The sequence below is a fragment of the Manacus candei genome, unplaced genomic scaffold (genome assembly GCF_025592945.1).
Source record: "Manacus candei isolate 608988 ecotype Guabito, Panama unplaced genomic scaffold, ASM2559294v1 h1tg000053l, whole genome shotgun sequence".
NCBI lineage: Eukaryota > Metazoa > Chordata > Aves > Passeriformes > Pipridae > Manacus > Manacus candei.
The window spans coordinates 3,924,398-3,938,022 of NW_026138101.1; the positions used below are offsets into that span (position 1 = coordinate 3,924,398).

General features: G+C 48.3%; 1 protein-coding gene across 3 annotated transcripts; it reads right to left on the bottom strand.

Moving 5' to 3' along the window:
• Nucleotides 1-592: 592 nt before the first annotated feature.
• On the bottom strand, nt 593-12,387 carry DRC7 (dynein regulatory complex subunit 7). 3 transcript variants are annotated; one of them, XM_051801892.1, is made up of 17 exons: nt 12,308-12,387; nt 11,458-11,602; nt 10,937-11,111; nt 9,962-10,087; nt 9,451-9,645; nt 9,038-9,178; nt 8,493-8,714; nt 7,673-7,774; nt 6,771-6,840; nt 6,136-6,264; nt 5,168-5,296; nt 4,319-4,545; nt 3,235-3,450; nt 2,441-2,551; nt 1,739-1,840; nt 911-1,044; nt 593-774 (listed from the first exon to the last, which is right to left on the bottom strand). In XM_051801892.1, the coding sequence occupies exons 2-17, from the start codon at nt 11,589-11,591 to the stop codon at nt 753-755; spliced, it is 2,235 nt and encodes a 744-aa protein (XP_051657852.1). In that variant the 5' UTR covers nt 11,592-11,602; nt 12,308-12,387; the 3' UTR covers nt 593-752. The 3 variants fall into 3 exon arrangements, with proteins under 3 accessions (XP_051657852.1, XP_051657851.1, XP_051657853.1); XM_051801891.1 differs by lacking the exon at nt 12,308-12,387 and adding an exon at nt 12,280-12,304; XM_051801893.1 differs by lacking the exon at nt 12,308-12,387 and adding an exon at nt 12,145-12,193.
• Between the last annotated feature and the right edge of the window lie 1,238 nt (nt 12,388-13,625).

The window sequence follows — 13,625 nt, forward strand, 5'->3', positions numbered from 1 at the left end:
GATGGATAAGGAGCTGCTGAGCAAACTCAGAGCTAAAAAAGAAGCTTTCAGGAAGTGGAGAGGAGGACAGGTGGCCTGGGAGGAATACAGGGAAATCCCATGGCAAGGGGGGTTGGGACTAGATGATCCATTCCAACCCCTTAACATTCTATGATTTTATAATATGCATTTGCTGATGTTTTGGCAGCTGCTCTGTCCCTAATGACTGTAAAAATATTTTTAAATTAATTTATTCTGGTGCCTTTTGTGGTATTGAATTAACAAGGATGAGTTCATAACCACAGTGCTATGTGTGGGTTTTGTCATTGGAGACCTCTAAATGAGATCAAAGAAATTTTATGTTTGTGGTGAACTCACCAGTTCAAAATCTTGGCTTGTGCAAAACTAAATTATGAATTTGTTAAAATATTATTATGTTGGAAAAGAACCGGTATTCCCAAATAATCCTGCTCCCGATGTCAGCAGCTATGGATCAGGTTTGGGGAAGAAAAGCCCTGAGAAACAGTGTCAGACTTGAGTCTCAAACATGATGGGGTTTCATGTGGAGGGAATTGATGCACCTGCAGATGGGCCTTAGAACAGAAGAGGGAAAAGAAAAAGACACAATGCTGCAAGTTCATTAAAATCTCCTGATGAATCTGATGATTATGAGATTACTGCAGGCAGCTACAGAGAAGGAAGGAAGGGAGAAGTCAGTCATGCCCAGCCAGGCGGGGGTTCCTGAGCAGCGCCTCTTGAAGAGAATGGGATTTCTATTGTGCCAGCTGCTTATCCCTGTAACAACAAGGGGGATATCAGAGGAAAACTGCAGTGGGAATCAACCATTTTGCAGAATAGCTTCAGTGCCAAGTTCCCAGGGGGCTGCCTTGTAGACCTTCCCTGGGCACTGCTCAGGCATCATTCCCAATACCTGCTGGGCCTCTGCTTGAGTCTGGGCATACTGGCGCTGGTTGCAGCGTGATGGGCACGGAATTCATCCTCCTCCCAGCTCTTGTTCTCCGAAACAAGAGAGATCTGGGAGCTCCTCTGCCGCTTTTCCAGTGCCTGTGAGGGAACAAGCAACCAAAAGTCAGGGAAATAGAGAGGGGAGTGAGGAGCAAAGGCACACAAAAGCATAACTCAAAGTCCAGGGAGCTGAGATGAAAGAAACCACAAACTGGAGCTGATTTATTTTCAGGGAACGGCAAAAAGTTTGAGATGAGGTCTCATGAGAACAAGAAAACAAGGGGAGTCAAAACACGTGGAACAGCAAGAGGCAGCAAACCCCCAGTGTGTTGCCTCCCTAGAGTCAAGAAGCCCTGGAGAACCAAACTGGATCTGGTTGAGATAAGGACTAAATTTCACTGTGGAGCTATTTTGTTCTTTGATCTCACATGCTAAAGACAAAAAAAAATAAATTATATATATATATATATATATATATATAAAAGCATGGCTCTCTTAAAATACTCCCTCCATAATCCCTATTATCAACTAGTGCTTCTTAATTATTTTCTTTATTAACTAAACAAAATAAACCAGTAATCTTTCTCAGTGATGCAAGTTTTTCCAGAAAGTCAGAAGGTGACCATAGCATAACCCTGTTATATTTCCCTGGGAAGTCAACTGCAGCTGTGCTGACTTACACCGTACTAGGATTTGTCCCAGTATATTTTAATGATACTAAAAGTCCCTCAGAGGGAAAAAGCTTACTCTGGATTCCTTTGGGTACATGTATGAAATGCTGGCATGAACCTACCATGGCTTCGTGCTGACATTCTCTCCTTGCAGCGTTATACATTGAAACTGTCAATTTAATATTGGCTTCTTCATCCTCACGAACCTTCAAGACATTTAGCACCTTCCAAGAAATCAGAAGAAAGACCCCTCAGCTTTCCCACAAAATGACTGTACTTTTACATGCTTGACCTGCTACCACAGCAGATGCTGCATACAAGACTTGTACAATAAGGGTAAATACATATCTATACAAATATGTTCATATCCTGTGGGTAGATCAAGCTGATAGTAGTCTTAATTTTAGATTGTTACACCGTATGAAATTCTTGAACCCCGTTATTGATAATAATTGATAAGAAAGCTTTCCTGGAGTCACAGTCTTGGCGCTACTTTTGAAACAGCACCAAAAGCTTTGGCTTATACTTTGTCTCATACAGGATATGCAGCACAAGCAGTGTGAATATTTTGTCTGTTGATACATCCAGACTGAGAAATTTGAAAGGTAGTTCATGAGGTCACAGTGAACTACCTTCAAATTTCTGGGGAAATCTTCACCAAGCAATGGCTGGGGAGCAAGCATGATCATTCAGCATGGAGACCAACTTTGTGACACCAGAGTCTTATTTTTACCACAGTTTATGCTGAGGATGCTTTGGCAAGCAGTCAGCTGAAACTGTTTCCACGCCTGATCAACTCTGACAGTGTTGCACCTCCCTCTTACCTCTGCTTCAGATTCCCGGACTTGGTGCTTCAGCTCCTTCTGTTCCTTTCTCAGGTCCCACAGCAACTTGTACAGATGGAGCACGTTCTTTTGTTTCTCAGAGGACCATGGCTGGAAGCAGATAAGTCAGTGTAAAACACTGAGATAACTCATGAGATAACTTGGCTTACTGGCAGCACTTCAGTCTTTTTGGAACATCTTTTATTTAAAGCTAGCTAGCTAGCTACCTATCTATCTATCTACCTACCTATCTATCTATCTATCAGCAATGTATTAAGCCTCAGCATCTTGCTCTGTGTCTGCAGGGTAAACACTGGAGATTTAAGGAATGATGGGGCCCAAGAAATCCATGGCAAAGACAGAGTTAGAACACAGGGTGTCTGCCTCTGCTGCTCTGCTCTATCTCTTCTTGAAGAGGGAACAGCAGAGGAAATTTCAGCTGCCCTGCCCTGAATCCACAGAACTGAGCCCAACAGCTGCTAAACCTGCATCTTGCAAGATCCCAGGGGCTGTGGGATCTGCCTGATGACCAAGTCTGGGAAGATGACCTCAGGCATGGTTAGAGGAAGCTTTTCTCACTACACTACGTCCTGCATGCCCAGTCACTCCCAGCATGGCAGGGCAACTCCAGGGCTGTCTATGTTGTGGACAGGGGCTGGGAGGGAGGTGTGCAGGTGGAGCAGAGGGGCAGCATGGAATATGTCATACTTGTAGTTCTTCCTCTGACATTTCACCTTCCCTTTGTGTCCTGTGATCTAAAAAGATTTCAAAATAAATGTAGTTTTTCTTCATACCTGGTATTTGACACACGTGTCTCGGGTCAGGAAGATTTCCTCTCCTTTCCTATCCCTCTGTATTGCTCTGAGGAAAGCCACCTTCGAGGCAATGGTGTCATGATCCTCGAGGTGATATATCAGCTGGATGCTGTCATCTTCGATCATAAAGATACGTTCCTCTACATCTTCGTCAGCAGGCTTTTCTGGATTTCTGTGGAAACGCTCCTTGATTTGCTAATGGAGGGTGAAAAAAGATATTGAAGCAGCTTAGACAACACAAAACTGGCAAGATTTACAGAATTCAGTAAAAACCCAAGGTAAAAATTGTGCTTTTCTGCCTGGACTACGATGGCATCTCTTGGCCAGTGGTGCTACTGTTCTTGCCTATGTCTGAAAAAATCCAACCACAAAGCTGTTCAAGGCAATACAGAAGTCTCCTATTTGTGGAGCTCCAAGTTAGCTTGTGATGCATCCCTGCCTGAGGCAACTGCAGGGAACAAGGTATTTTGGTGCACAGCAAAGTTTCCCACATTTCCCAACACAGGAAAGGAAAAAGTAGTATGTTGAGTGCTGATGCAAAGACAGGCCACTGCATAGCTCTGTCTTGGCAGCTGAAGTATCTGAGTCATACATACTGACAGATGTCAGATTTCCTCCTCCTTCTGTTCTGTAAATCAGACCTGACAAGAGGAAGAGGTAAATTACCTGCTGGTAACAAATCAGAGTGATGGGACACTTCATCAGGAACCTAAAATGGTATTAGCTTGGGCTCAGCACACAAAATCATTTTACTAGTTTTGAATCTTGTGAAAATTTTGTTCCAAAGTCATAGTCAAGCTTTCTTCCCTTCCTCTGACACACGCTTTCCAAGCCATAGTTTCCTAGTTTCATTCTAGCAGCTCGTGACAACTGGTCACACTGTAGCTCTCTGTCAGACAAGCAGCTGCTGTGAGACACAGCAGCTGGACAAGGCTTGGACGTCTCATCTGGAGCTCTGCCTGGGCCATGCCCACTGAGAATGAACCAAAGCCCCGGGCTGTATGTTTTGCACAGTATAAATATCAGAGTGACACATATTTTTCTGTTCCTGCCTTGGCCGTACCACTATAGGCCGGAGGTGAACGTCAGGTCTGGTGCCAGCCACGTCCATTCCGTTCTCCCTTTCGCCAAACTCCACGTGCCGGATGTGCAGGAAGTCATCCCGCCCCACGAAGTACTCGGTCATCTCAGTAGCGCTTTCAACACGTTTCCGGAGGTCATCAGCTCGTGCCTTATGGTAAAACTCCATCGTGTGTCCAGTCTCTGGTTCCAGCGACGTGTAGGTGTGAGCTGAGGATATGTCAGATACATTTTCAGAGTTAGCACTCCAGCCAGTAAATCAAATTCATGTAAGAGTGTAAGAAGGGAATGTTATCTCCTCACTGCTGTGTATCAATATGCCATGGCCTAAGGACTGCAGGACAGTTTTTCAGGGCCACTGCCTCCCTTATACAGTAAGGCAGTAGCAAGGGGAGCCTGGACCCTGCTCTTCCCAAACCAGGAATGGACACAGCCACTTTGGGTGAAATGCTGCTTTAGCAAAAGATTTGATGCAGGACTTTCCCCCAGCTGCACAACACCGAGAGACCAAACACAACCCTGAGAAAGTTTCTACTTCTATCACCTCTACTGGTAAAAGTACATTGTATCACCCCTATGATAGCTATGTATTTTTCTAATATATAGAAAAGAACATAGCTGGGGGAGCACTGCCCAGGACTGGAAGCAACAACCCAGTTCTCTACTCTCTACTGGAGAACATATTATTTATCTAGGCAATTTAATCCACAAATTCCCTGGTGATCCCCACACCCCCTGGCCCCTCTCTTCAACTTTGGGCTTCTGCCACTGCTAGAAGGGATTCATGTAAAGTCCCATGAGCTGCACTGACTGCTCATATGAGCTGGAATACCTTTAAGAAGGAGGGGATGTCCTGGTTTGAAATAGTCTGTGGTCAGCTGTGTTTGTTTATTCGTTTCTCTCATATCCAACATGTCTTCTCGATTTTTGAACCACTCTGTCACCTCCACTACTTCAGTACCTGGCAGGAGACAAGTCATTTTGCAACCTTAGCTCACTCTGTGGGACATGGTAAAATTCATTGAAGGAGCTCTCAGTGTCTGTGCAAGCACCCTGGGCTCCTGATGCAGCCACAGTGGACATAGTATGGTCACTGGAACTGGCCCTCTGCACAGGGGTATTCTGTAGATGAATCCTAATCTACATTTGAATTATACCTTAAAGAGGGTTTATTCCTCTCCATCAACCAGAACTAAATGAATCAGCTCAGGGGTAGAACTTGCCATGGCAGATGGCTATGGTTAGGCAAGAGAAATTCCATCCCAAATATTTAATAATAGTGTCAGGAGCAAAAGGAAATGAGACTGGAGCTGTCCAAGAGGGCTGAGGGCAGGACACTGTATGTCCACCCAGGAATCTGCATGGTTTCTTGGACCAGTGCTGAAGAATAATGCTTTCAAGCACAGAGATATCCTCAGGCTGTAGCTGCCCTTTTCTATGGCTCCTGTTGACACCAGTGGGGATAGTGATACTACTGGATCAAATCAAACCAGCCTTCCAATTTCTGAAGACTGAAAATCCAAGCAGCTGACCTGTGACACTGAACAGCTTCACTGGGGTGTAAAATAGATTCAAACTCTCACAGAAACCTTTAGCAATGCTGGAAAGTTCCGGGGCTTGACCAACAGTGAGCATGATGAAAAGTTTGAGGATATGGTAGATAAGTCCCCCACAAATGTGAAAAGAAGATGAGAAAGCACAAGAGAGACTGACAGAAAAGGGGCCACCTCCCCATTTCCATCAGCACACCCAAGGCTGTGTTTGCTCAATGCATGGGGTGTGTTCACTCATCCCTCTTACAGTCCAAGTCTGCGTAGACGGTGAGTCGTTCCACCAGCCCATCTTCATTCACGTATGGAGCCCATTTCTCCAGTTTTGCTTGCTTGTACAGGATCACCTTCTTCCCTTGGGAATACTGGTTCTCAAATTCTGCAGTGTGCAAGAGAGATGTCAGAAACATGGACTCCCTTCTACTCAGCCCAAGAAGAAAGAATTAAAGAGGAGAAAACCATGGTCTAAGGGACACCGGGTATTTATTGATTGCCTTCTGCTGCCAGCAAGGCTGTTCAGACCCTGTCTGTTGTGCTTTAATGTTATAATGGTATAATAATTCTTTTCTCTCCCACAGCGGGTATTTGATAATGCAGGGGCAGTCCCTTGTGCATAGGGGGAACAGAAAGACCATCCCAGCCAAAATTCCCAGCTGGCAGGAAAACACAGTGCGGGTGTGTGTCTGTGGGGGGGTTCCCAGGTGAGACAGTGCAGCATTGAGGGCAGGCATTCAAACCAATAGCTGTTGTTGCCTTCATCTACTGCACTTCACTGCTACACCTTGACTATCCTGAAGGGAGAACTCTCAAGTGAGATAAAGCAATGTGGCAAATCCACTGAAAGTTTAGCTGGGGGGCAAGAAAAGGCACAGGAAGAATACGTACCTCTGCAAGACACATTAATTCGGGCTACCCACGATAGTGGCATCTCAAAACTCATGTCAGAGTTTTCCTTCTGAAACAGAAGCAGAGATTTGTGGGTTTGGCAGCTTCTCTTAGTGTGTCAGGAGGCATTTTGGCTCTAGAGAGTGCAGCACAGTAATCAGAGCTCAGCACGTGAGAGGCTGGGGAACACAGTGGCAGTTATAAGAGCACATCTCTACTCAACCACAATTAGATTATCTTTTCCTGGCTAATGCTCGTGCTGGACATGGGATGAATGTGACAGTTGCCATAATGACCAGTTTATTTTATTAAGACCATGAAGGATGCTTTGCTCCCCAGTTATGAGCACAAGCTGAGAAGAGTAGATAGCAGGAGGGAATTGTTACTGGCATTCCTCTGTCTTGCTCTGCGGGTGCAATGCCTGCTTTATCATGCTGTCTTCTCCCAACAGGACAACATACCATTTTTTGCTTCCAGTACACAACACTTTTTGGTATATTAGAGGACATAGATTATTTCTGTATTTGGTTGGCAGCTCCACCTCGCAGCCAGGAGGGCAGGGTGCTGACCAACACAGAAAGTGTGCATAAAAATTTCAGTCTGGATTTTTTCTTTTTTTTTTTTTTTTTTTAATTACTTCACCCCAAAGGTCCATGCACTGGAGACATACAGAGCTCCCCAGCCACTTAGGACACCAGAAGTACCACTGCTTCAGAAAACATCAGAAACTCTCAGAACTCTTCAAGGCTGAGAAGCAATCTGAAGTGCCAACCCAAACCTGGCCAGAGTAGCAGTGATCTGACCTGGAGAGGGCAGCAGGCAGACAGACATACAGGGGCCTATGGACACACTGACTGGATACAGCATCCCCACTGCACGAGAGCCACCTTTGGGTCACTCACCATGTCACCTATGTCTCTCTCAGATGACTCTGTGAGCAGCTTGTTGCTCTCTGGAAGCATAATTTCCCAGCGGATGGCGTCACTCAAGTCAAAGCTGAGATCCTAGGCCATACAGAGAAAAACTCTTTTAACTCCAGGGCAGTCTCAAGGGCCTGACACTAAACTGAACACTGCGTTGGTATGTCTGTGGTGCTCTGGACCTGGCTGGGTGTCAGAGAGTTTAAGGATTTCAGAGACCTAAATCTCAATGAGGTGAGCTCGTCAGACTCTTGGCTGGCTGGTGGGGCCCCAAAGACTGTCCCTGCACCTGGAGGATGCAGACCCCTTTCCTCCTGGTGCCTCTGCCACAGATGAGAGCAAGTTGCTGGAAATGCTTCTGCCTCCTTCCTAGGGGCATGCTTGGCCCAGAGGGCAAGTTGCTCTGACTCAGACTCTCATCTCCCAGACTTTGTGTCAGCTGGGGAGTAGCTGAAGTGTGGGAAGAGCCTCATCAAGATCTTTCCTGCCTTGAGCCATGCCTGAGAGGCTCAAAACACCCTCTGCCTCAAAAACTCTTATTTGAGAGAATGAGTGTCTAGCCAGCCTTAAAAGCTGAAATTCTAGCACTGTAAGTGTTAAATAGGTGTGATCTATATTTGTTAGCTCAGAGTCTGGGATGTCCTGGAGTAGTTCCAGAGTATATGTAATCAGAGCAACATGACCAGAGCCAATACAAGGAATGGTTAAATGGAAACTGGACCACTACTGATCTTGGACTTCCCCAGGACTCATGTCAGCCCAACTGTCCCTTTCATGCCCAAGGTGCTAAAGGGCTCCTTACCTTGCAGCCCTTCCGGCAGTCCTGCATGTTCACCCAGTAGTTCCTGTGGTTCCAGATGCTCTCAATCCCAAGGAAGCACTCATCCGTGGTGCTGTGGTTGATTCCCGTGAATGGATTGATGAAGAAGGTCTCAGGAACCTTCCTCTTCCCAGACAGAACCAAAACCCACGCGTGCACCCGTAAGCCACGCAAAGGGTCTCGCTTGGGCTTGTCCTGTGCCTCCTGTAGCACAGAGGACAGAGCAATAATTACTGCCATTTTATTGCCAATTTAGTCCAACCCAATGGCCATCTTATCTTTTCCTCTGCTCACTTTTAAAGAACTCCAGGCCCTTAATGCTCTTCATAAGAGTGAGGTAGTACATACCCAGCACATATTCCTGTGCCAGCACACACCGTGCACCCAGAGGCCAAGTGCTCATGGCCACGAGCACTTGTTGTGTCATACTTCATGGAGGAGGGTGGTGAGCTCCTCTCTTTGGCCTTTGACCAATGTCTCAGCTCTTCCTCCCAGAGCTTACAGTAAGGTGGACCTTGCTAACTCACCGTGACCACTTCCTCTTCTTCTTCCTTCTTTTGAACATCTTCAACTTCTTCCTTCTTCTTGGCCTTCTGCTGAAGCTCAAACTTGCTCTGTGGCTCTGAAAGGATCTTAACTCTATATTTTCTGGACTTCTTCACTGGTACCTGACAGAGACCAGGAGAAAAGAGAAAATGTATGGCTTACAGGTACCTCCCAGTTCCCAAAACTTGGCAGTTTGCAGTACTGCAACTGGAGAGCCTCCTAAGGAGCTGTGGAAAATCACTCAAAAGATTCCTTGGTGAGGTCCCTGGCACAGACTGAAAGCCAGTGTGGACCTGAAGCTGTTCCCCCCTATCTCAGCTCAGGAGCTCACTGGCCATGAACGGGCTGAGCATGCATGCTGGGCTCTTCCCTGCCTGCTCACTGCAGGTCTCACCTCCTGTGGCTTCTTGAGCAGCGGGCACAGATCCTGAGTCTGGTCCAGGGCGCATATCTCCCGGGTGGCGTACCCGTGCACGCAGTAGGCGTCATAGCCGGCCCCGATCAGCAGGGAGCACAGCAGCACAGTGAAGTCAAAGCAGTTCCCCCGCTGGTATTTCAGGATGGTGGTTGGGGAATAGAGTGAACTGGGCTTGAAAGAGAGAGATCCATGTTCACAGTGCTTGTCTTGTGGAGCTGAAACATGCACCAGGCAGAGAGCAGGGGAGAGAGGGCATTGCCCACATCGCTGGGCTCTGCACCCCTAGGGAATATCTATATAACATTCCTATATGAGCCACAGACTCTGAAAGTCCCCTCCAAAGTGATCTGGGGAAATTCTGACCCCAAATCTGAAGGAATGATGGAAGGGTCAAATCCCAGCCCCTGGGGCTTCCCACTGTGTTCTGCTGAGAGGCTCTTCTGTCACCTCTCTTCTGTTTCTGAAGGGACTGCAGCCCCTTTCTTACCGGTGTGATAGGACACTTGAGGGGCTCCATGGTGAGGTAATTAGAGACAAAGCTGGCACAGCCTGACCAGTGGTACAGCTCTGGATAAGGCAGCAGGGTTGGCCTCAGTGTTGTGCTAACAAACTTCTGTAGGGCAACAAGAGGACTTTGGTTAGCCAGCTGACGCCTGGAAGAGTTTCCTGTCCAAAGCCATCCTCAGCCCACCCCTGGATGTTGCAGCTCTCATTCAGGACCTCCCTAGAGCATATCAACAGCACCAGTATCCCGCATCATCTGCTTCAAGATGGAAATTACATGGGGTTGGAAAGCTGTCTGCTTGACTGTGGTTGAAACTTCAAGCTCATCTCAGACATTTTCAAGCAAGACAAATAGCTACTCCCCTTCCCAGCTTTTACATCCTCCAGCATGTTCTCCCTTGCATGTTAATGATATAACAAATTTTGGAGAAAGCCCGTACAAAGTAGTAATTCCAGATATCTTGGGGAACATCAGGTCCAGAACTAGACAACAGTTGTGCAGCTTGGGCCCAGGGAAAAAAAACACAGACCACAAACTTCCACATTTACTTCCTTCCCCATAACTTCTGCAAAGTTCAGAGTACGACCTAACTCTGGATCCATATTCCACATCTGTGACTAAGCCTGAACCTTATCTATTTCATGTGTTTCTTTTACTTTCCTTTATACTTCTATGGTCTTTCCCATTTTCTAAGCACCATGCTGGAGGGCTGTGAGCTGCCTGCAGCCCACATAGCACCACCACCACAAGGTACAACGTGCTTGTGAATTTGGACAGCCAGAGTGTTCCCGGGGTTCTATGTGTCTGCTTGGGGGCTGTGGGTTCAGCAAGAGGGTTCCCATTCCCTCTGACCAGGAGGGAGGGAGGGCAAGAAGGGCTGCTGTCCTTCCCCAGCATTTGGCACTATGGAAGGCGAGTGCTCCCTGCGCTGTGGCCCAGCCCCACATCACCCCATACCTCCACGCCACACTCGTTGACGGGGTGGAGGAAGAGCGGTTTGCGGTCAGGGCAGACGTGAGTGTACTGCTGGAGGAAATGGTCAGCGATGTGCAGCAGCTTCTTTTCCTGCCGGGAATTTGTCTTGTACGAAGATGGTAAGTGGGATGTGTCAATGGAGCTCCAGTCAAAAGCACTTCCATGGCAGGAGGAGGAAAAGAGACACAGGTAATAAGCCGGGAGAATACAGGCAAGATGACCCGCTATCAAAACATGACAAGCTGATATATGCATAGAGACTCAAGGGATCTTTAAACAGTGTGAGAGGCTCAGAGGATCTTCACACAGTGGTGAATGGAGGTACAATCAAGTGAGCTGTCTTGTCTTGCACATGCACACTCTTGGACAAACACACCAGGCACATGTAACTGCTTACTCCACTCCCTGTGTGAGGGGACACCACATCCCATCCACATGTGTGCAATCTCTCCACGGGCCCTAAAAGGGCTCATCCCAGTAAGAACCAGACACAAGTGACTTACGGTACATCGCTTGAGATGCTGTCTTTCTCCTCAGGCACCTTTGTGTCCTCGTCCTGGAGGCTGTCACTGGTGTTCAAAGAGTTCGGGTCTTCAGCTGCTTGCTCCACTTCCTCCGTCTCCTCCAGGACCTCCATTCTGCCTGGCACTGCAGAAATACACACACCAGGGCAAATTCAGGGGTGGGACCCAGCTAGACAGCAACACAGAAACGCTCGCATTGTGGCCGCAGTGGTTTGTTATGTGAGCATGGCTGAAGCAGCCAGAAGTGTGACAATAAAGGGCGAGCACTGAAAGTGAGTTTGGACTGGGCTTGGTCAATAAGTGGCTCCTGTGTTTCCAGACACCCCAAGCGTGGGGGAGACGGCAGAGCAGGCAAAACCTGGCTCGGTAGGGCACAGCACATCCCCATGTTCAGCCTGTGTCCCCCGAGCCCTCCCTCCTGCCCGGGGTGCTGCTGGCGGGGCAGCAGCTCCATCAACCCGCTGGGCACCGGCCGACGGCCCCTGCGGCCGCCCGGGGGCCTTGGAGCAGGGGGACGCTCGGCGGAGCCGGCAGCCTCCAAGGGCAGCGGCTGCTCCGTATCGCGGCCCGGCGGCGGCGGGGCTGTTTGTTTGGCGGTGCCCGCGGTCGGGCTGACCCCGAGCGGGGCACACAGCGGGGGGAGGCAGAGCCCGGCCGCCCCCTCACCCCGCGGCTCCCAAGGGCAGCGCTGCCGCCGCCGCCTGCCCGGGCCGCGCCACCATGGCAACGGGGACACGGCGGGGCCTGCGGCTCCGCCCGGCCCGGCCTCCCCCCGGCCTCCCCTCGGGGTCCCCGCCAGACCTCCCGCCACCCCCGGCAGGCCACAGACCCAGGTCCCGGGGGCTCCTCGCGTGCCCCCCGCGCTCCGCCCGGGCTGCCCCGGCCCCCGCAGCGCTGCCCGGCGCCTCCCCCGGCCCGGCCGCCCCCGCGCCCGCAACGGCTGCCCGGGGCCGTTGGGAGAAGGGACAACGCGGGGCAGCGGCGGGGCACAGGGAGGGGATGGCGGGCAGACCCTGCCCGAGAGCACGGCTGAGCCATCGCCCCTCTGAGACCTGCTCCGAAACTCACGAGTCTGGCTGTCTTGAAATAAAAGTTCTCCCCCCACCTGCCCCGCCATCCTTCTCCTCTGTTGCAGAAGCACTCGCCCAAAAGCTGGCACGAAGGGATGGCAAAACGACTTTTTATTTTTATTATTTTTATTACTTTTTATTATTTTTATTATTTTTATTATTTTCATTATTTTATTATTTTTATTATTTTTATTTTATATTTTTATTTTTATTCATATTTTTCCTTATTTTTCTTCTTTTCCTTTTCCTCTTCTTCTTCCTTCTCCTTTTCCTCTCCCTTTTCTCTTTTTTTTTCTTTTTCCTTTTTTCTTTTTTCTTTTTTTTTTTCTTTTTAATTGGCAGTCCATTAGGCTGTAAGCAGGGTCAGGTGATAAACACTTTTGTTTTCTGGGTTTTTTGTTGTGGTTAGGAAAAAATATGGATGGATGGATGGATGGATGGATGGATGGATGGATGAATATTCACATTAGCTGCTATGTTATGGTAACTGTAGCAATTAAAGCTCTGAAGAAGCAGAGAGTACAATCAATATATATCAAGAAGCATCATCTTGAGTGATTGCTGCTGTTTGCAAATGGTTACTGTTGCCCAAATGGCATGAAGCTGCGTCGAGGGGGGCAGGGGGAAGATTAGGTTGGATATTAGGAAAAGGTTCTTTATCCAGACAGTAGCACTGGAACAGGATCCCCAGGGAAGTGGTAACAACACCAAGCCTGACAAGAGACCAAAGAGTGTTTGGACAATGCTTTCAAGCACATGGTGGGATTGTTGGGGCTGTCCTGTGCAGGGCCAGGAATTGGACTCAATGATCCTTGTGGGTCCCTGCCAACTCAGGATGTTCTGTGATTCCCACTGAGGTAGGACCAAGCCCTCATCCCTCCATCTCTCACCAGTACTTCTCAGCAGCTCTTAGATGCCAGAAGTCAATAAAAACACAGCTCAAGCAAATGTATGTTGTGTTTGCAAAACTGCCTGTACTCAGTATCCAGAGTTATCTGGCCTTCACATGTGCCACTGTGGTATCTGTTGCTACTGCTGCATCAAAAACAGGTACCACAAAACCAGCTGGATACACCA

What these genes read in the sequence shown, in the direction of transcription:
- DRC7 (XM_051801892.1), bottom strand. Translation starts at nt 11,591, where the DNA reads ATGGAGGTCCTGGAGGAGACGGAGGAAGTGGAGCAAGCAGCTGAAGAC. An exon ending in AGAGAGACATAGGTGACATG is followed by an intron (nt 6,841 to 7,672) that starts GTGAGTGACCCA and finishes CTTCTGTTTCAG; the next exon opens with AAGGAAAACTCTGACATGAG. An exon ending in AATTAATGTGTCTTGCAGAG is followed by an intron (nt 6,265 to 6,770) that starts GTACGTATTCTT and finishes TGCACACTGCAG; the next exon opens with AATTTGAGAACCAGTATTCC.